Source organism: Pollicipes pollicipes, unplaced genomic scaffold, assembly GCF_011947565.3.
Source record: "Pollicipes pollicipes isolate AB1234 unplaced genomic scaffold, Ppol_2.1 Scaffold_7261;HRSCAF=8764_pilon_pilon_pilon, whole genome shotgun sequence".
Taxonomy (NCBI): Eukaryota; Metazoa; Arthropoda; class Thecostraca; order Pollicipedomorpha; family Pollicipedidae; genus Pollicipes; species Pollicipes pollicipes.
This window is the reverse complement of record NW_023597054.1, coordinates 31156305-31176609: the sequence shown is the minus strand read 5'-3', so window position 1 is coordinate 31176609 and position 20305 is coordinate 31156305. Positions and strand designations below refer to the sequence as shown.

At 47.2% G+C, this 20305-nt stretch overlaps 1 protein-coding gene across 2 annotated transcripts in view; it reads right to left on the bottom strand.

Moving 5' to 3' along the window:
- Window positions 1–1430: 1430 nt before the first annotated feature.
- Window positions 1431–20305, bottom strand: part of LOC119112741 (cytochrome b5 domain-containing protein 1) — a 29895-nt gene continuing 11020 nt past the window's right edge. Inside the window, exons 1-5 of one of the 2 annotated variants that reach the window (XM_037237019.1) lie at window positions 16676–17279; window positions 8628–8797; window positions 7393–7559; window positions 2119–2302; window positions 1431–1656 (exon numbers count right to left, since the gene is read on the bottom strand). In XM_037237019.1, coding sequence (XP_037092914.1) covers window positions 1555–1656; window positions 2119–2302; window positions 7393–7559; window positions 8628–8797; window positions 16676–16748 — 696 coding nt within the window. In that variant the 5' untranslated portion in view covers window positions 16749–17279 and the 3' untranslated portion in view covers window positions 1431–1554. Of the gene's footprint in view, window positions 1657–2118; window positions 2303–7392; window positions 7560–8627; window positions 8798–16675; window positions 17280–20305 lie in introns of those variants that run through there. The other variant, XM_037237018.1, reaches the window with a different exon arrangement.

Here is a 20305-nt window from a genome sequence, read left to right as displayed (position 1 = left end):
TACGGCAGGTCAAAGTCAGTCTATAAATTCAGCGAAGTCAATTTCTCGGGAATCGTTTAATCTGATGCAACATCGTAGTGTCAGACGAAGCAATACATCTCTGAGATACTTTCATAGGCAGCACAACAATCTAATGACCCAATTCCATGAACCTAGGGTCAGTTATGAAGGCCAGACCAAGAACAAAACCAACCTGTTTTATTACTCTGGGGCTTGCTGTATATGGTAGTTTTCGGTGCATATTTCGAATTCATTGATAACAGGAACCGCATTATACATCTTCAATGAACTTCTTGAAGATCAAAATAGGTCACTGATCCAAAATGACTCGGGTATATAAATAAATCTTTGCCGCTTATTCAAGTACGAAAATAAAAGCATTCTTATATGATTTTGGTCATTATGACCTTTAAAAGATCAAACAAGGTCACTGACGTCAAAGAGACATGTCACCTTTTGCTTGGAACAGGTATCTAGATTCTGGGGCACCCCGGAGACTAGCTTGAAGTTTGACCTCTTTGACCTAATTTGACCCCAAGATCATGACCTAAGAACTCCAACTTGACCTAAGTAAGCTTACGTTCATGCCATGACAGTCTGTGAGTTTGTGTTTCTAGCTCATTTAGCTCCCGAGATCCCAGATGGTCAAATTGATCCCCCACCCGAGCGAGGGGTACCAGACCAGCCACTCGAGAACGTGTTAATTTGATTTCTTTTTCCTTCAAATGTAAGCCCAGACGCTTTTTCACGCAATTAAATGTAGTATTGACGCCACTGATTCGAGGCTGCAAGATTTCATAGGACAACATTGAGTAACAATTTTTATTTTGGTGCGGCATCAAAAGTGCAGATTATGGATCCAGTTCAGTAACAAATGCAAAATCATGCGGAAAACGAAAATTTGCCGGGGCAGTCTTTAACCTAATTCCGCGGTGAGCAGATTCTTTTTAGTACCCTTAAACCATTACCCCATTTTGGCGATGCATCTTGGAAACATTGCCTCGATCCCTTATTCATATAGCATGAAAGGACCCATTTGCAGATCTGCTATGAAACTTAATTCAGAGACTGTTTTTAAAATGATACAAAAGTTTACATTATGATTGCCTTTTTCACGCACACAAAATGGGCTACATCCACTGAGAAAAAGATATGAGGGGTAGGTCGTCGGAACATTGGCTCCCCCTACCCACTCATAAAAATCAAACCCCTGAAATCAAAGTAACACGGAAGTCAACATTGTCGATAATCGCGAGCGGTGTATTGATGTCAAAATGGCACCCAGTGCTGTAGTGGACTAACATAAATGATTAAATCTAAATGATCCATCACAACCCCACGGGAAATCTTCTTGCGCTACCGAGCATGCGCAGTTGGTTGCGCCCTGAACCGATTGGTGAGCTAGAACATCCACGTACTACGGTGTCCATATATTGATAAACACGGGTTGTATTTTTGTATGGTCAGACGTAACGAGAACAATGGACGACAACGTCAGCCGTATCTGGTTGCCGAGGTGACAGTCAGCAGGGGCAACAGTACAGCTCTCCGCGGCTATAGCTCTGTCAGGTCGTCCGAGTAGTATAGGAAGATGGCCGGCAGGTAGCTGTCCTCGTCCAAGTCCAGCTTGTAAAAATCCTCGCTTTCGTTAGGAATCTGAAATATCGCGGTAAAACCGACGCTGGGGTCTTAACCTCATACACTGACGACATCAAACTGTAACATATTGAAGTAAAGATTGCGTGTTTATTAGCGGTACATGTTACATCCATCGATGGATGGCCAATTCAGGTAATGCTGCACAGTTATCATATTACTTTAACTCCCTTGCAAAAAATGTTGCATGCCATGGCCAAAAATACCCATAAATGTAACACATGTCGGTTTTTTCGCTCCAAACGAACTGACATCATTTCCCCTCCAGTCGAGCGCTTGCCCTGGCAGATGCTTGACCGGCGGTGCCAGCCGTGACATCGCCCCTCAGCCAACTCGATCATGCCAACAGCTCATTGACCCCCACCGTTGGCGGACCCAGCCATGTCGCAGACTGCCAGCCGTCAGCGTCCGCCCCGGCAGCTCAGTGGCCTCATCGCCGGAGACGGTCGAGACGCGTATTACCCCGTTCTGCTCGAGGGTCTTGGCCATGTCAAGCTCGCGGTCACCGAACTTCCAGACGTAGCTGGCGGCGTGCGCGTTGTGCGCCAAGTGGCGCTGCAGGATCTCCCACAGGGTGGCCTCCTCCGGCACCAACAACGTTGTTTCCGTGCGCGTCAGCATGTTCACGAGACGGATCTTGCGACTCCTGTGCGAGGTACAGCAGGGGTCTGCTCAGGCGGTGCCGGCAGACGCTGGGGTCAGCTCTGGCTCAGCTCCTGCGGCTGGATCGAGCGGAATCTCAAAACTCAAATAACATTAGTGCTGCTGATTTTGCCTCTGTCAAATTGTGTGCCATGAATGCTCCACGTTTGAAGGCATTGAGACGAACATGATGCATGATCACAAAAGGTAACTTATCACACTTGGTATTAATTTAGGTGTCAGCTACTGTGCTATATAACACCATTCCGTTGATAAGTAAATATGTTTCTCGATATGCCATCTTTCGATTGCGTCATGAAACGCTTTTATGACGTCAGAGTCCCTGCCAGACTGGCCGTGTGAGAATTGGCTCTGTAACGGACGGGCTGGCCCGCTTGAAGTACTTGAACTCGCCGCAAGGTGGCTTGTTAGTTAGTGCGTGTGAAAACAACGATTATTTTCGATGACCGTCATGTGCGCGTGTTTTGGCCCTTTCTCGAGGTGTTCTTGTATGTTTTGTGATGGCATGCTTTTGCTTAGTTTACATGGCTGCTTGCCTTCTCGACGACTCGACTGTCGAGGTATTCGATTGCTCGCATTGCGTCCGTCATGACTAGTTATACTACCCGAATGCCATCGTGCATCACAAAACGTGGTTCGTGACAGAGACTCGCATTCAACGCGTTCAGCTGGTCAGACACCTGTTGTCAGCTGATACGACGATTTGTGCTGACGTACTTCTGGCACGAATAAGTTAATGGTTATATTGTTCTTGACTTTGAACACAAGATGGCCATTGAGGAAGCAGAATTTGCGGAGCGTTTTTATTACGTCATACATTTCTGAGTCTTTCAAATCAGGTGGCGCGAAACCAACTCCTAAAAACAAGCTCTTGAGTAAAAGACGGGCTAGTTTTTATCTCGTTCTTACTTTCATACCTGACCGTAGGTCAATAGTATTGGTTGTAATATTAAAATCAATAGGTTAATGCCTAAGAAACTATTCCAGAAATGTTTGGCTTCGTCTAATGCTCCGATGTTGCATCACATTGAGCGATTCCCTACGAATGTCCTTTGCTGACAGCCATGGCCTGACTTTGGCCTGTCATGGGTCAGCCACCTAACAAGGTACGCTTTACTTTTGGAGGTTGATTTAACCCCCCTCACCTGAGTGCGCTTTATCTTTGTTTTTTGGGAGTTGATCGCATTTAGAGTTACAGGCAACCATTTCTGATATATTTGGCTCGATGTGATAATTCAGACTGCTACAAATTTCGTCGGTGGCAGAAAAGACATCCTTTTAACCTGCCTAGCTCGGGAACGAGATGCTTTGAAGTTTTAAACAGTGCGTAATTGCGAACTGCAGGCTCTTGAAGGTGGTCCCTGCAGTTCGGACCCCCATAACATGTGGTTCAGTCCTCTTAAATGGATTGCAAAATGATGTGGCGGAGCTGTGTAGCTACAGACCCTTTCCTCGTGTACAGTTTAAGACTTTCGGTTAATTGCGCTTCCAGCTGTTTTTGGCAATAGCAGCCGTAGCACCTACATTTATCACAAGCGAGTCGGGAACAAAAGCCTACACTATGATAGCAATAATCATGGGAAAGCTGCACGTAAAGATAAGGTGGCGTGCCACTCTAAACACCTTGGACTGGCTTGTTGTTAACAACGGCATGAACCAGCCCCGCCCATACCCGGACACTTTGCAGCGCTCTTACATTCTGCGGGATGAATTGCCCTGACTGGCATCATAGCTGGCCACATTTCCACAGCATCTGCACAGTTCATCCCTGGTTTTCGAAGGGAGACTTCCATGTGTGTATGAAACTTCGAGCTGAGATAACCGTCCAGAAGTTCATTTAGCATGGTCCTGGTCTTTTTTATAATTAATTAATTTTTAGAATTAATCTAACCCTCTGGGCTCTGAGTTGACGCCCACAAACTTGTGCTGGCAATCGCGTGCAGACTACTTCAACGTCACGCAGGCATGCATGGTGCCACAAAAACATGACACGACTGCGACCAACACGTTGGCCATGCAGCGCTCAAGGCTAAGAAAATATTGTCATCGAGCTATTTGTCTCTGGCGTACGTCAGCACATTGTGTTGCATCAGCGGACTTAAGTTGGTTCTCGATCAATGAAAAGCGTTTAGAAAAGCTTCGAACGCAAATTGCGTTTTTTATGGTTTTGCGCTATATACTACAGGACCTTGGGCAATAGTACGAGGTATAACGCAAATAACAGTGGGAATGGAATTGCTTAGAGTGTTCCATTTGTATGCGTGGTTTCGAACTGAATAGCCGTTTTAATGATCATTCGGTGCAGTTCACAGACCCGCCTTTCTAAAGACCTGACACTATCTAGTTTCCAAGAGACATGCCCGCGAAGATGTGCGGACTATTTTGCGCGGACTATTTCAAGATCAGTCAGACATGCATGGCGCCATGGAAACGTTGTTTAAACCGACCACCCAACAGGTTTTGCGGCGATCAAGACCAATACAAATATAATCGTCGAGCCGTTCAAATGTAGTAGCTGTAATCACGATTTCCGGGTATGACGGACGTCAATTGGCTCTCAACTAATGTTGAACAGGCTGTGCAAATTTCAGCCGAGAATAACGTTTCGTGATGCTTAATATGAGAAGCTGGATATCATTGCTAGCTATCATGCACATAAGACTTGAAATCGAACAAATTAGGAATAGCGCTGTAATCAAACATGTGGAAACAGGTAAGCATCTCAAACCCACGGATAAGTATGCAAGAACACTACGGGAGCGGGCCGAAATACGAGCACATAACGATGTTTGACTTAGCGCCCTTCCAGTATCGCCACGGCCACCCCTCGGGGAATTTAAGTGCCACAAGTGTGTGCTAGGGTGGCATTTCGCACAGCTAGTTTGACGGCACCCCAACGTCATCCAAACGTTCTATGACACAATTGAACGATGGCCTATTGAGCAACATAGTTCCTAAATAGCGACATTTTGCTGTCGAGAGCGGTATTTCACACTTAGTTTAGTTGCTTAACTTAAAGCCCTCTTAACCAGAAATGACAAATTTAGGGGTATGGGATGAAGGAGAATGGATAACGGTGGAGCACGACAGTATGCGCCTGGGAAGGGGAGGGGGCAAACGCCGGGCCTAAGGCCGGCGGGTACTCGGTCGGGATCCCCCTCCACGGGGCCTCTCGTGACTGGCGCGTGCAGTCTTCCCCGGACAAAAGGAGTGTCGCGAGGATACAGGATTAAGCGAAAAGGAGGACGGTGTCGGATGACCCTTAACATTTACGTAAACCTGTGGTTACAGGTGAGTCTATCGCAAAATGGCTGATGCTTGCCTCAACATCCGCAAATGTGCAACATTTCCTGGAGTAAATAGTTATGGGGTTACAATTATAACAGCTGGTCCGTTCTAGACCGACTGAATGATTTGCTCACATATCTAGACAATAAATCGCATTCGATAGCACTTTTGGCCTAAACGGTACAAAACGGCCGTGGCAGTGCGAGCGTAAGGTTGCAGCGTTTGAACGGAAGCAGGCGAGCCCAGTGTGTAGCATACTAACACCTGCGCTGTTTAGAGAGGGCGTTGGGTTGATCCCAACATTATCGAGCTCACAACTTGCCGCATGTAGACGTTTAGAAGCGAACCGGCCTGTACCCGTCGTCGTCAGGAAGAGGACAAACGGGCACAGACGGCTGCCGCTCTATTTGCGGGCGTCTGTTTGGACCGGCTGTTCCCTGTTGGGCGACTGACCCCTAAACACCCGTCACGGCCTCCCGCTGTTTACTGTCGGCGCGACGACGCAACTGCCTTTAACACGCGCTCGGGGGGGGGGGGAGGGAGGGGGAGGACAATATGACCCTCGAAGGTTTTTTCCGGAATAGTTTCCGAACGGTGCGGCGTGGCCGCGCCAATTTTGCGTAGCTGTGGAAAGTTGGATTGGGGATGATTAAGCACCACAAATTTATATTTACCTTATGCGATCTATACCTTATCACTGACCTACTGCAGGTTAATGTCAGGCCATGGATTCAGGGAAGCCAGTTTCTAGGAAATTGTTCACTCTGGTGCAGCAATTAAGCGTTAGAAGAAGCTATACATCTCTAAGTTTTTTTTAGGCAACAGAACAATTGAATGAACAAATTCCATTGGGCTAGGGACACGTATAAAGGTCAGACCAAGGTCAAAACCGACATGTTTTATTACTCTAGGGCTTGCTGTATGGGATAGTTTCTGGTGCTCATTTTGAATTTATTGATTACAGGAATCGCATTATGCATCTTGCCTTGGCTTCCCAAAAGTCACAATTAGTCACTGATCTGAAATGATCCAGGTCAACAGTTTGTTTTTGGGAGCATACTGCCCAGCGTAATCTTTGTCGCTTGTTCAAATGCAAAACTCAAAGCAGTTTTCGTCCACCATGACCTTCGGAAGCTCAAACAAGGTCACAGGTCTTAAATGATTATGTGACCTTTTGTTTAGAGAAAGTATCTAGGATCTGGGTGCACTTTAAGACCAACCTGAAGTTTGATCTTTTTTGACCTTATCTGATCCAAAGGTCATGACCTAAGAAGTTCAAAATTTGGCCTAAGTGAGCTCACGTACAGGACAATGCACCCTGGAAATTTTGTGTCTTTAGTTTTTATGCTCTCTTAGTTCCTGAGACCTTAGTGGGATCAAATCGTCCCCCCCCCAATCGAGCGAAAGGTATCCAACCAGCCACCCGGGCGCGTGTTACGAAAGAAAAGGTCATTGCTTCGCGTGCCGCAACGTGGGGTCGTTACTGGCTCGAGAGCGTACGAGCGGCGGCGGACGCCTCGGTCTATCAGCTTTCGGCTAGGTAGGTCCAGTTTGTGGGCGAGAGGTCAGTGTACCATTCCACGGTTCAAGCCAACTCGGTACAAGGCGGAGATCTGGCTCACGCAGAATATAGCCTCGGACAGCCATCAGGGTCAGCTTACTGGTGTATCACTCGCTGTTACCGGCCTGCCGGACACAGACAGGGCCACGTGTGACGGCCATGGATCGGGCCGAAACAGGTCCGGAAGACAAGGCTCGTCCAGTGATCACAAGTGGCCCCGTTACCTGTTCGAGAGCACGCCGACGCAGTAGAGCGCCTCGTCACGCCACCACGGTCGCCCAGTGTCGTTCTGCCAGCTGCTGGATGGGTACGGCGGTGGCGTGCCCAGCAGCTGGCCGTGCGGCAGGTACGGACACCACACCTGGGTCGTCGGGTCCACGTGCCGCTTCAGCTGCGGATGCGCGGGGGAGGTCAGGCGCACACAGAGGCTGCACGAAATATGCATGCCAGGTGATTCGCTGAGCCAGTGGTAGAGAGTGACGATTCGCTGAGCCGGTGAAAGGAAGTGACGATTCGCTGAGCCAGTGGTAGGGAGTGACGATTCGCCGAGCCAGTGATAGGGAGTGACGATTCGCTGAGCCAGTGGTAGAGAGTGACAGCTACTCAGCACTATAACGTAAATATCCATGCCAGGTGCTTCGCTGAGCCAGTGGTAGAGAGTGACAGCTACTCAGCACTATAACGTAAATATCCATGCCAGGTGCTTCGCTGAGCCAGTGGTAGAGAGTGACAGCTACTCAGCTCTATAACGTAAATATCTATGCCAGGTGATTCGCTGAGCCGGTGGTAGAGAGTGACGACTACTCAGCTCCACAACGTAAATATCCATGCCAGGTGATTCGCTGAGCCATTGGTAGAGAGTGACAGCTACTCAACTCCACAACGTAAATATTCATGCCAGGTGATTCGCTGAGGCAGTGGTAGACAGTGACAGCGACTCTACAGCGGGTCTACAAACGGGGCGGTGTGGATTCGAGCAGGATTAACGTGCTGGTTTGCGCTGAGCACGCTATTTCTGACCGCCGGGGCTCTTCGGACTTTTTAACGGCGGCTCTGGGAAGCGGTCAATCGCGCCAAACGCTAGTAGAGACGACTGAGCTTAAATGAGACCGCTCCTGACTCATCATTTGCTGAGTTTAGTTCGCCAACAGGCGTAGATTACATTCCGGAAGTTTCCGGCTTGGTTTGGCTGTACTCGTCATCTCCTTCAAGCGTTGCGACGAAAGTAATTTGTCCAACGCTGAACGCCAGGGCCGCCGCCTCCGCCGGGGATTAACGCAGCTCTCCGTGTTCCAACCCCGCGATACCCGTGCCACTGCACCCCGCCCCGCGGGGCGGGCCGCTGTTTGGGTTAGTCTGTGATCACGGCGGCGGGGGGAGGGGGGAGGGGAGGACGATGCCGACCACGGCCGCTCCAACCCGTTCAAGGACTTCGTTGACGTCTTACTCCCATGCTCACATCACGCGTTTTGGGATCGAACCAGTCGGAGATGTCCTTGCCGGCGTGGGCCAGCAACGGTCTGATGTGCGGATCGGCCGCTTGGCGCCGCACCATCGCCGTGACGTCATACACGCGGCCGAGGAACGACACCCAGATATCGTCCGGACGGTTGTGAAGCTTGACCTCGGCTGGCGGGCAGAGGGCAGGAAGGAGCAGGTCAGGTGGTCTGGGGAAGGGCAGAGGTCAGGCGAGCATGGTGGCGTCAGGACAGTTGGACAGGGCTTTGCGATGTCCGTGCGGACGGACATAGGGTAGCGCCCTCAGTTCGGTTGGGCACGCGGTGGCGTTGTCAGACCGGTACATGGAGGGTGGAAAACTAAGACTGGATTGACTGGATGTAGCCTTATCAAATGACCTGGAGGCGTTCATAATGTTCACAGCTCATAATGTCCACAAAATAGTTATGCCTGCGTGCAACAGGGTGAGAAGTTTCGCCCTTTCGCCCTCAGAGAGACGCGTCGCTATGCGCCGTATCGTCATTGCCTCCAATTTTGTGTACAGTCCAGCACCATTGTTGCAGAGTCAATCATCCGCGGCCTCTTCAAGCCCTGCCCTGAATAAACCCGAATGGAAATAGACCAACTCCGAATGAGAGGCCTGAAACAATCGACTGAAATGGAGCCGACTGTTCATATGCCAGCTAAAAGCCAGCGCTAAAGAAAAAGCTCGATCTTGCGCGAAGCCGACGGCCGTGTCCGCGGCTGCTCTGCGGCAGCCACATGACAGGCGTTCAGGGTGGAACTGGCGTGCAGGAAGGGCATGGTGGCATGGAGGCAGGCCGAACACGCGCCGGCGTCAAACCGGTCAGCCAGCAGGTGGAGGTCTGAGTCATGACAGCTGCGCCGTGTATACAGTGCGACTTGGGAAGGTGTAGCTGTGAAAAGATAAATGCTCATCCTAGCTGATGCAGCATGTAGTTAGAACAGTAGGGAACTATTAAACATGCGAGAAAGGTGCACGAATTTGTTTTGCAGTGCCTGAAACGGTCAGCAGCACTCGCTAGCTCCTCTTGTCTGCATGTCCATATTTGGTTGCTTGTTGATATGCTCCATAAATCCTGCTCCTATGCCGAGTCTGACTCATACACATGCTTACGACTCATGCAATAACTTATGCACATTTTGGAGTTGCGTTGCTAGCAATGGATGCAGCAACATAAGCGGTGATAGCAATAGGTACCATCTGTCACTTCCCTTCTAAAGCCCATAAAGGTATCTTGATGCTAAGAAAAGCAACACTATGAACAGCGTAAAAGCCAAGGCCAGAGTCCGTACCTGCTTACAGTCATATGGAGATCTGACGTTTGTCAGAGATCATTTGTATCTCTGCTATTGAAACAAAAAACATATGTGGGTATTCATTACCAGCGCTGTGATTTTGCGTTGGAAGCACATGTATCTGCATGTATAGGCAGAAATGCCTTTAGAGGTCGAGGTGGGGAGCAGGGGCGAGCAGCCCGAGCTTTGGTAAGAGGTGGAGGCATAGTGTTGACAAAAGGTCACTGGTGGTAAAAGCTCCCCGCCGAAAAAGTTACCGGTATGACCCATTTGATTTCAAGGGAACACGATTTCCGCCGTTTTGTGATTACTTTCAACTTCTTTGATTGAAACAGAGAAGCAAACCGAATATGCCTTTCTGTTTGTTTGTTGACGTACATTACCAGAACGAAACATTTGTGTAATGACTACAAGTAGTAGGCCACCGATGTTTTTCATCTAACAATGGTCAAGGAAATCTCTCATAACCAATAAAACCCAGAGGATTAGCCAGATATTGTTCTCAGTTTTACAGATATCTTAAGGACCCGGTGAACGTTGGCTGTAAATTCAAATGGTGTGAAAAATGGAACAATATGGCCAACCCCTGCTCGTCTAGGAATGTTCAGCCCCGTGTCCTAGAATTGCCGACTACGCATGTAAAGCAACACCTGATCAGGAGGAATTTTTTCCTCCTTTTCTCCACATTTGATGATAATTTTTAACTCCTACCTGATATTGCCCAACCACACATATCAAACCCATATTTTTATTTCAGAGGTTTTAATGTGTTATCCAAAACCGAGATCACTGGAAACCATCAAGCATAAACAAGGCTACACAAAACCTGGACACCCATGGCTATAGCCTGCCTCACCTACATCTGAATCATATATATGTATGCACAGAGCAAGGACACCAGGTGCCTTAAAACCCAAAAGCCTCAGCGACTCCAGCCGCTTACATGTATCGAGTTAAGTTCGTTTACAAAATGCATCACAGCCTTCAGCTGTTTGCCAAATGCAAGGTTTTCACGCCTCCCCAGTTTTTTTACGGCCACACCACACAAACGCCACGCCATCAAAGTCTGGTACAAGCGTCCGCAGAGCCTGGTCGATAATTTTACTCCGGGGGTTTCTCTACCCTGAGAAACTTGACCACTAAATTGCACCACTTCCAAAGTGTAGGAGTGCATAGTTCAAGAAACATGTTCTGAATGAAATTTAAAAACTGAATACCAGAATTTGAGCACTCATTTTCACAGATTTTTAGTCAAGCTGGTTGATTGCAAAATTTGGCCAAACGCCTCTAAGTCCCTACACTTATTTAATTAAGTTTGTTTTCTTGGTTTCATACATACAGCTAGTGTGATACAGCTTCAGTTTCCCTTTTTCCGATCATCTTTAAAGACGATATCTATGGCTTCAAATGTTGACCACTTTCTCTGCAAAATGTTCCAACTGCAGACTTGCACATATTTTACAGATAAATTGGATCAATTCGTCGGCAGCCCAAACATGTTTGATGTGCACCCAAGAGAGAACAGCTCATAGGAAATGAAGGCAACAATGTGGAGCACGGAACTTATTTTTACCGCCATTTTTTGCCCTGTCAAACTCCTAGTTAGCCGTTTTTACCTGTGTTCATCGCGGGGCTCAATACTGATATGTCTAAGCCACTCCAGTTTCACTATCCCACCAGGTTACGCTATCCTGCTGCACATAGCCTTGGGATAGACCCGGCACGGCTCATACAGAAGTGTTTGGTAGCGAAATTCCGTTATACGAAGCTGCTCTCTCGTGCGGACCTCCTCTTACTTACTTCGCATTTTAATCTTGTAAGTTGGTGGGCATGATTTGTAGTTATATTTTGTGACTGGGTTGGATGACCCTGTCTGTCAGCAAAACATGCGAAAGATACTGACTGTTTGTGTGGGGGAGCAGAAAGAAGCCTGCCCTTGAAAAGCCAGTAGGCTTCTCCTTATGGCGCAATTAGTTGCTAACGTTACCTGCTTTCATGACATGATTTGTAACCATGTTTATTCACTTTATGTTTAAATCCATCGAGTTTTGGTTCCTAAGACAAATTATGATGCCACAAGACATGATATCAACCTGTTTTGTACCATACCTTGTACCATACCATACCTTGGTCCCAAATTTGTTGAAGTAGTTCCTCATGTCTAGTTTAGCAAGACATTGTCCATAGCTGCATAGTTTGCTGGCTGGTCTGACCGACTGCAATGACTGTACCAACGATATGCACTGTCTTTTTTAACACAGGAATGCTCTAAGCTGCATAGCCATTACAGATGAAGTAGATGCTGATTTTCAGGAAATGGACCATTCCATATCAAATGTGAAGCCAACATTTCAAACATTAAATCCTTAGATATGAATAACCAAACCTTAATGTACACGTTTGTTGCAGCTGTAATGGCAAGCAGCAAAACTGGTTCTGTGGCCATCTATAAGTTATGTTACATTTGGAGGAGAAAGATTGCTTTGGGGAGCATACCCACCTTTGCCCCTGACAGAGGCTAACCGTGACAATCAGAAGTTGTCCAAAGTGATTTCAGGGGTGTCTGGTGTCAACAAGCTGACACACTTTAAATGAACCAAAACAGACGTTGAAACCGGCCAAGATCAGGCTTTGTCGTATTTTTATCACAAGCACTGCTGTCAAGAAATAGGTGAGGTGAGTTGAGGTGGTGTTCAGTACATGGACCACTCTTTTATGCGTTAAAGATCCTATGGAAGGGAAGCGCAAAGTACAGCATTTAGACACTGGTGTTACATAGTTTTCGAAGCTCATGATATCGGTTTTGCATAGTTTTGGTGCTTATTATTACGAAATTGCTGTTTTTTAATGTATTTTGTTTCTCTGTAATTACCCAAGATGTCAACAGCATTCTTGGCATGCTCCTGATATTACATGCATGCCAACTGGAAACGGTCTTGGCTGGGGCATCTCTCATTGACTGATAAGCTCTAACTTTTGTAACTTGAATTTTTCACTCCCGTGCGATCTTTTTGCGATATGACTTTTCACTCCCACCCTAGTTCAAAAGTGACTCCAGTTCACTGCTTCATCCTCTTGTCGTAATCGGTTACTGGAAAAATACGCAGATAGTTTTGAGCATGCGCGTACTCATCTTCAGATTCAGGGGCCATTTGCGCTCGCAAGTTTAGTTCAAGGGCCATTCCGTCCCAGCACGGGGGGCGTACTGACTGCCATTCTCGCAACACGAGGCGGATCTCCTGGTCGATCTGGACGCCCTTTGATGGATGCATTATAAATTGGTCGCTTCCTGAGACGAAAAGGTCTCTGACCGGGCAGTTGGCTCTAGATCGACATAGAAGCCCTCATTGATGCGACAAAATCACTTATCGCCGGTCCATTCATTGGCACAGATATCCCAGTTAGGCTTAACTGGCCCTTAACACGCGCCCGGGGGCCTCCCGGGTGGTTACACGCGAATAAAAAAGGTAAAATGGGCAAGATGGGTAATAACCCGTAAATGGCTCTGGTACACGGCTGACAAGCTTTCTGGGTAAGACATCGGTGACAATCTGCTGACATGGTTATGGTTACAGTTCTGTTGACGTAGGTTATTAACAACAAGACATGGGCACTAATAACCAAGGCAGTTGACATGCCCTTAAAGCTCAGTATTAACGTGGTGAGCGAAAAATGGGCGAAAAATCACCCATAGACTTAACACGGGCGACGCCAATCTCGCGACCACCGGTCGGCAGCCCGACACGCGTCCACCACCGGAGCCATATCTCGATAACCAAGGGTCGTAGCGACATGAAAATTGCATAGCCAGATAGACAATCGCAAGGGCCATAGGATAGCATCCAATTGATAGCGCCACTCCGCATATGGCACGTGCACACGAGGTGAAAATTATAATCTGTCATTTTTGGCCGATTTTTTTGTTTTGGGTCACATCTCGGCACCCAGCGTAGGTAAAGGGGTGCATTCTGTACCCCAACATTCACATTAAAGCAGCCACAATTTCAGTGTGTATTGCGAGTTTGCACGACGCACGGCTGCGCTGCAAATTGAAAGGCAAGTTGCAAGCGGCCAAGTTTTAAAAGTCGGCGCCGAATGCAAGCCACTATCGCCAAAACCGTTTGAAATTGAGTGTTGAAAACTACATCAGTTGTATTGGCCGATTCATTTCACCTTTTCCCATCCTTTTGTTGATTGTGCTGCGCAATGGTTTGCTTGCAAATGAGGATAGACTAATGGGATGCATGACGGCTTTTTACGCCGTGATAAATCGCAGCTGTCCGCGGCCTCCGGCCGCCGTCAGCGGTTGTTTCAACGTCGAAAGGCCGTCGTCACGTGACACTCTAAACCGTGTTCGTGGGGCTCTTTTATGCTCCAAGAGACCCCAAAACATTGGGGACAAGCTCGGAAAGCCGCTACTGATGCCTTTAGCATGCCATGCACAGCTAAAGTCAGCAAAAGCGTATGCATTATTGAGTAGCCTTTCATCGAAAACTCACAAAGTACACGGCTTGTCCGTCGCGAGCAGTGGCATCAGAGACGACTCTGGTGGGTAGCAACGCAACTGGGGTAAAAAAGGAAACGATCTTACCCGAGCACGCTTTGTCTTGTTTGCATACCACTAATGGAATGTATGTTTTGAAGCATTAGACTTTTAAGAAAACGCATGTTAAATAAATACCTTTAACCACGCTCTTATAGCGGGGGCGGAATAGGGTGATGTAGCCTCTCTAAGATTGTTTTGGGGACATCTCTCCGGCATGTCGTGCAATCGCGCCCAAATTTTCTGCAGTCAATGGAGCTTACATTGTGCGTGTTTCGACACAGAAACGTGTTTCTAGCTTTTCTATTGCTGGAGCGGCGGCGGGCTTTGGGCAACACTGCACGTCGATCTATGCTCTCAACGGACGGGCTGGCGGCAACCGACGATGCTACGTAACGCGCGCGGAGGGTTGACGTAACATTAATGCGCGCTTGGGTGGGCGGGGCTCGGCTTGACCACCTTCTAAGGTTTTCTGGAAGGATTTCCGAACAGCGCGGGGTAGCTGCGCCAAACTTTGCACAGCTGTAGAGCATTGAATAGCGGATCTCTGATCCAAAAAATTAGATGCACCTTGCAAGGTTGCCGACCTACGGCAGGTCAAAGTCAGGCCAGGCTGTCACCGAAAGGCATTTCTACATAACTGTTCAATGTGATACAACAGCGGAGTGTTAGACGAAGCCATACATATATAAAATGGTATTTTAGGCAACAAACCAATTGAATTCAGAATTATACCCACTTCCATTGACCTCGAATCGGGTATGAGGGTCAGAACGAGGACAAAACTAACCTGCTTTTTGTTCGGGAGCTTGGTTTATAGGATACTTTTGGTGCTCATCTCAAATGTTTTAATGACAGGGCCCGCAAAACACATCTTTTATGGACTTCTTAAATGTCAGAGTAGGTAACTGACCTAAAATGAGGTCAGACAAGGTTACTGACCTCATTGAGCTTTTGCCTAGAACAGATATCTAGCTTCAAGGTGGTTGCATGAGGACGTCTGGGAGAACTTGAGGCACAAATCTGGTGTCTGACCTTGTTTATTTTTGTTTGACGCCAGAACCATCACCTAGGAATCGAAATTTTAACACCACTGAGTTCACGTAAAGTTTAATGTACCCTGTAAATTTGGTGTCTCTGCCTATCTTAGTTCTTGTGATCTCAGAGGGGCTAATTTGACCCCCGCCCACCCAAGCGAATGGTATACAGCAGGCCACACGGACGCGTGTTAAAGGGAATATTTAACGTTTGAAGATTTCAAAGCAGGCATCAGATATGCTGAAACAAGTCTCCTTATAAATAATGATAGACCTTCAAGTTGAAAAGACTGCCGTAGACAACGCAATTTCTCCGTTTAGTAAATGCATGCATCCATACGTTATTGTTAGAGTATGTCATCGTACTTCGGACAGGATTGGTTCCGCACCACTTGGCGGCTTTATGTTGGAAATCGTGCTTACAAACGCCATATATGAGTGACTCGTTCATTATTTTGTTTTAGCCTTGATCTCCGCATGGCTCATCGAATGGCGGGATTTGAATACTGTTTTTGTGAAGTCATAAGAGTTAAGATGACCTTGATATGTTCTGCCGAGATAAAGGCTTTATTGCTGCTTCATCGATGCCCGGGTGATTGAAACGGTCTGTGCGATATAACCTGCGCATCACTATGGTTGTGTAGCTCAGAAGGTAGAGGGGTATAAGTCTTAAAAAGGGCGTGGCTGTGAACTACGCCGACAGATCTTAAAGATGGTTCTTGTAGTTCAAACCCCCACACAAATGAGGAATACTCTTTAACGGAGAGATATATCATAAATGTTTGCCCAAAACACGTAAAGACAAACCCAATCTTACTTAAAATTGAATATAAAAAACGCTTGTTTAAGTTTTATGTCACCACAAGTCATACCCATGACGTTATGAAGCTGAAAATGCGATTTTCAGGAAAGTTCGACCTTTAAACCGCCATAATCGGTCAATTATTGATCCAACAACGTAAAAGCTGGTACCGATCGTGGGATCTTGTTAAGTCGAATTCACTGTTGTTTTTTTCCGCGAAGCTCTCTCTTTGTTAGTTCCCCCTCAGTCCGCATTATGAAAAACGGCGAATCAGGGCAAGGGTTAAGACGTGAAAGCACCCCTGAGTTGAACTTCTGACACCTTGCACGTCAAGAGTGAATACTTACATGCATGGAAATATCGGGGCCTCTTCGGTAACGAAGCGATATCTTCGCCACTAATATCTTCAGTGCTATCCATTGTCGTCTCGCTCGTCCTGGTGCTTGTGGTAATGTGGTAGGTATCGCCGTTTGCGAACCGATGTGGTTTAATATTTATGCTCAATTAGAACGAGTGTTGCTCAGCAGTCTTGTGCGGCAAGACCAGCGCCATGGTGTCAACACAGGCACCGGCTCATCTCTTTTAGTGAGTTGATCAGTTTCAGGCGCATGGCACAACACAATGTATCAAAGTCGTCTGACTTCAAACAGTCAGGCCATATTTGTTCGGTGTCTATTCAAACTATTTACGGTCGCGGTGGGCTTTCTCAGGTTTCAGTAGTCAATTAAGCACTTTTCCACTTCTTCCTTCTGCTCAGGTTTTTATCACACGTCACTCGTTCAACGCTCTGTTTCAATGCTTCTAGCTTGGTCCGCGCTTCCAGCTTTTCTTCCATGATGGCGTCAAAAACTTTTTAAAACACTCGTGACAAATTGTGCAACGACGTCTCCTGAAACTGTTTTCGAACGCCAAGTTCGCGGTGAGGCATCGAAATATACGCGCCCTGGAAGCATCTTCTGACACTCAGACTTGTGTTCGACTCCTTTTTTAGCCGGTTCAGGCCCGTCTGACAGATTTTGGGATCCCATTCAGCTCATGAACCATAGCCATTCCAATTTTTTGCTTCAGCTCCGCTCACACTCGTTGTTTGCAATGAATCCTTCGACTCATGATTCACGCTGCTTCCAAAATTAAAGATCTGATTGAGTTCTGGATTTTGCCTTATCAGTCGTGAGTCATGCGACCCCTTCATAAATAAATGAATAAATGAATACATATATACACATATATATATATATATATATATATGTATATATATGTATATATATATATATATATATATATATATATATACGTATATCTTGGAAACTCCTCGCAGAATTATTTCTTTTATACATGTTTGATTAAAAATGACGGCTGAATCAGCACTGACGAGCATTTCTATGCATTTTTCGAGTATCCGGACTTTCGGCTTTGCCTTTTCGTTTGTATTTAAGATGGTTCGTGCAAAATCACTCATGTATTCGTCTTATGTTTCGACATCTCACCTCATTGTCGGAGAAAACTAACTGGCACAAGAAATAAGCTTGGGTGTTAAAGGACGAAAATTATGCATTTCAATTGAAAACACATCTTTTGTTACGGAGAGGACAAATAAAGCTTGGCCAATTGAGATAAGACAGAGCCCTGTGATTATTTTGATGCATGTAGAACGCACCCAAAATGGAAACACTACACAGACACTAACACATTGCCACAATCACACCAACGGCACTGACCGCCCATCACCTAATAATTCAAGGTTAGTGCAAAAATTGGTTTGTTTAGGCTTAGAGAAAGTTCGTTAATAAAAACACTTTCAAGTTTATACCTGTGCTTCGATTCTAGGTTTGCTAAGAATGCAATGTACATGTATGATGAGTGCAAGTAACTGAATTAAGAGAAATCAAATATGCGACGTTGACGATGCCTAAAATGATGTTAGGGATATGGGCCTGTACATTTACCGGAGCATTTGTGGCTGCTATTATGTACAGCTGAGACGTCAGGAAAAGTCATCATCGTGCCGAACGCGAACTTTTGTGGTTAAGGTCATTTGGACAGGTAACTCTTGGATGCGAGCAGCGAAATACGATGAGTGACGGAAGTGCTGACGCACGCAAGCACATGTGGGGCTTTTGGCGACAGAGTAAGCTCCTTCTGACATCACGGGAACAGTGAAGCTGTAAAATCTCTCCCATCCACGACTCTCCCAACCAGCGAGGAACGTGTTGTCGGTTGAAGAGGGTTTTATTTTCGCATTGGGTCCTTTCTGGTAGCTTGCTGGCACAAGGACGCCCAAGTTTCGGTGTTAAGGTGTTGAAGGCTACGTCAAACCGCCCGTGGTTCCTACCCGTGGCGGGGGCAATGGGACATTGAAAGAATGTGCTTCCCTTAGGTCCTGAGGGACCCCTGGGTCCGTCAAGACCGACGATTAAGGACACGGAAATCTAGCCGGAGGTCGCATTAGGGATCTCGGCCCTGTGTACCGGGACCGGGATGCCTACGAATGTTGCTCATGCACCGCCAAACAGTCGTCTACGTGTCAGTTTGGGTCTGAAGGCCCATTTCGCAAACAAAGACAAGGCAGGGGCTTGCGCTTTACATGGTTCGGGTTCCGTGAGTCAATGGAGGGGGCGGGGGGGGGGGGGGAGAGAGGCCGGGGTCTGCCAAGAGCCCAGAGTGCCTAACAGAGAGTTGTGTGTTGGCAAAGGGCCCCAAGTTAGCCTAGGGCAGTGTTTGAGAAGGTCTGAAGAGGGGCCTGAAAGGCTCTTCAGGGACCAACGATCAAGGGTTCGATTGGACGGCTGAAGACCCTGAGGGGCTGGCTGTTGGTCATATTTAGGCTGCTGGTTCATAGGGCCGTAACCTCAGGTATCAGTCAGAGGCCCTCTTGCACCGATTGAGAGCCCCCGGGATATGCGGGCCTCTAGTTTGGTCAGAAGCCACCAGCATCGCACATTTGGCTCCGCTTCGGCGTGAGCCCTGGTGGCACATTTCCTAAACAGAGACGGAGCCGGGGTCGGGGTCCACAACTTGCATGGGTTGGGGCCCCTGTAACAATAGGGGCCGTGCGTCGGCTGGAAACCCACAGAAGCTAACAGGAAGTCTTCTGTCGGTAAGGGCTCCTGAGACATGCAGAGGAACATTTCCCGACCAGAGACGACAGGGAATGGATCCCGAATTCCAGAGGGCCTCTTGCGGGTGTCGGGCCATCAGTCAGTGAAAGGAGATACGAGATTTTATGACAACAGTCCGTAAAGGGTGATGGAAGGGCCAGGGGGAGAGGTGCCAGTCATGGTGCCAGGTGCCAGTCAGTACGGAAGGGGGGCGGGACACATATCTTCCGAACAAACAGGATCACCAGCCCATTTTGTTCCGAAGATGTAAATCTACCAGACCTCACGTCTGATAAAGAAAACTCGAAATATGTTGGCTGCATGAGGCCAGCAATGGTCAATGTGTTTATCAGAGTGTGCGCGCATATGTATGCAGTTCTACGCCCCAGTGTACATACCAGGATCACCGCCAGGCTGCCGGTGGGGACCAGTGAAAGTTGAATAAGCCAACAGCAGTTTGAGCAACAACGCCATATGGCTCATGTCTTTAGATGTGGTCAGTAAACCAGCGTCCCCTGTTACAATGAAGGTCGTTGATTGTTTTTTTTTTTGTGTGTGTGTGTGTGTGTGAATTTGTATCATGATCAGTAGCATTGGAAAGGCCAAGAGATTGGCAGCTGAGTGACTTTCTTAAAGGGAATATGACAAACCAAGAAAATTTCTGTAATGTTGGTTAACAAAGAGCAAACAAAAACGTATCATGACAAAAATATTTCTTCAACAACTTAATACGCCCACCGGAAATAATTACACTCATTGGCTTCGTATTTGAACAGTCACTGTAGAATATAGCACTTCCAACAAGGAAGTGCCACCGTACGACAATCCCTTCCCATTTGGTACGAGTTGAGACCAAAACAACATGCAAAATTACAAGAG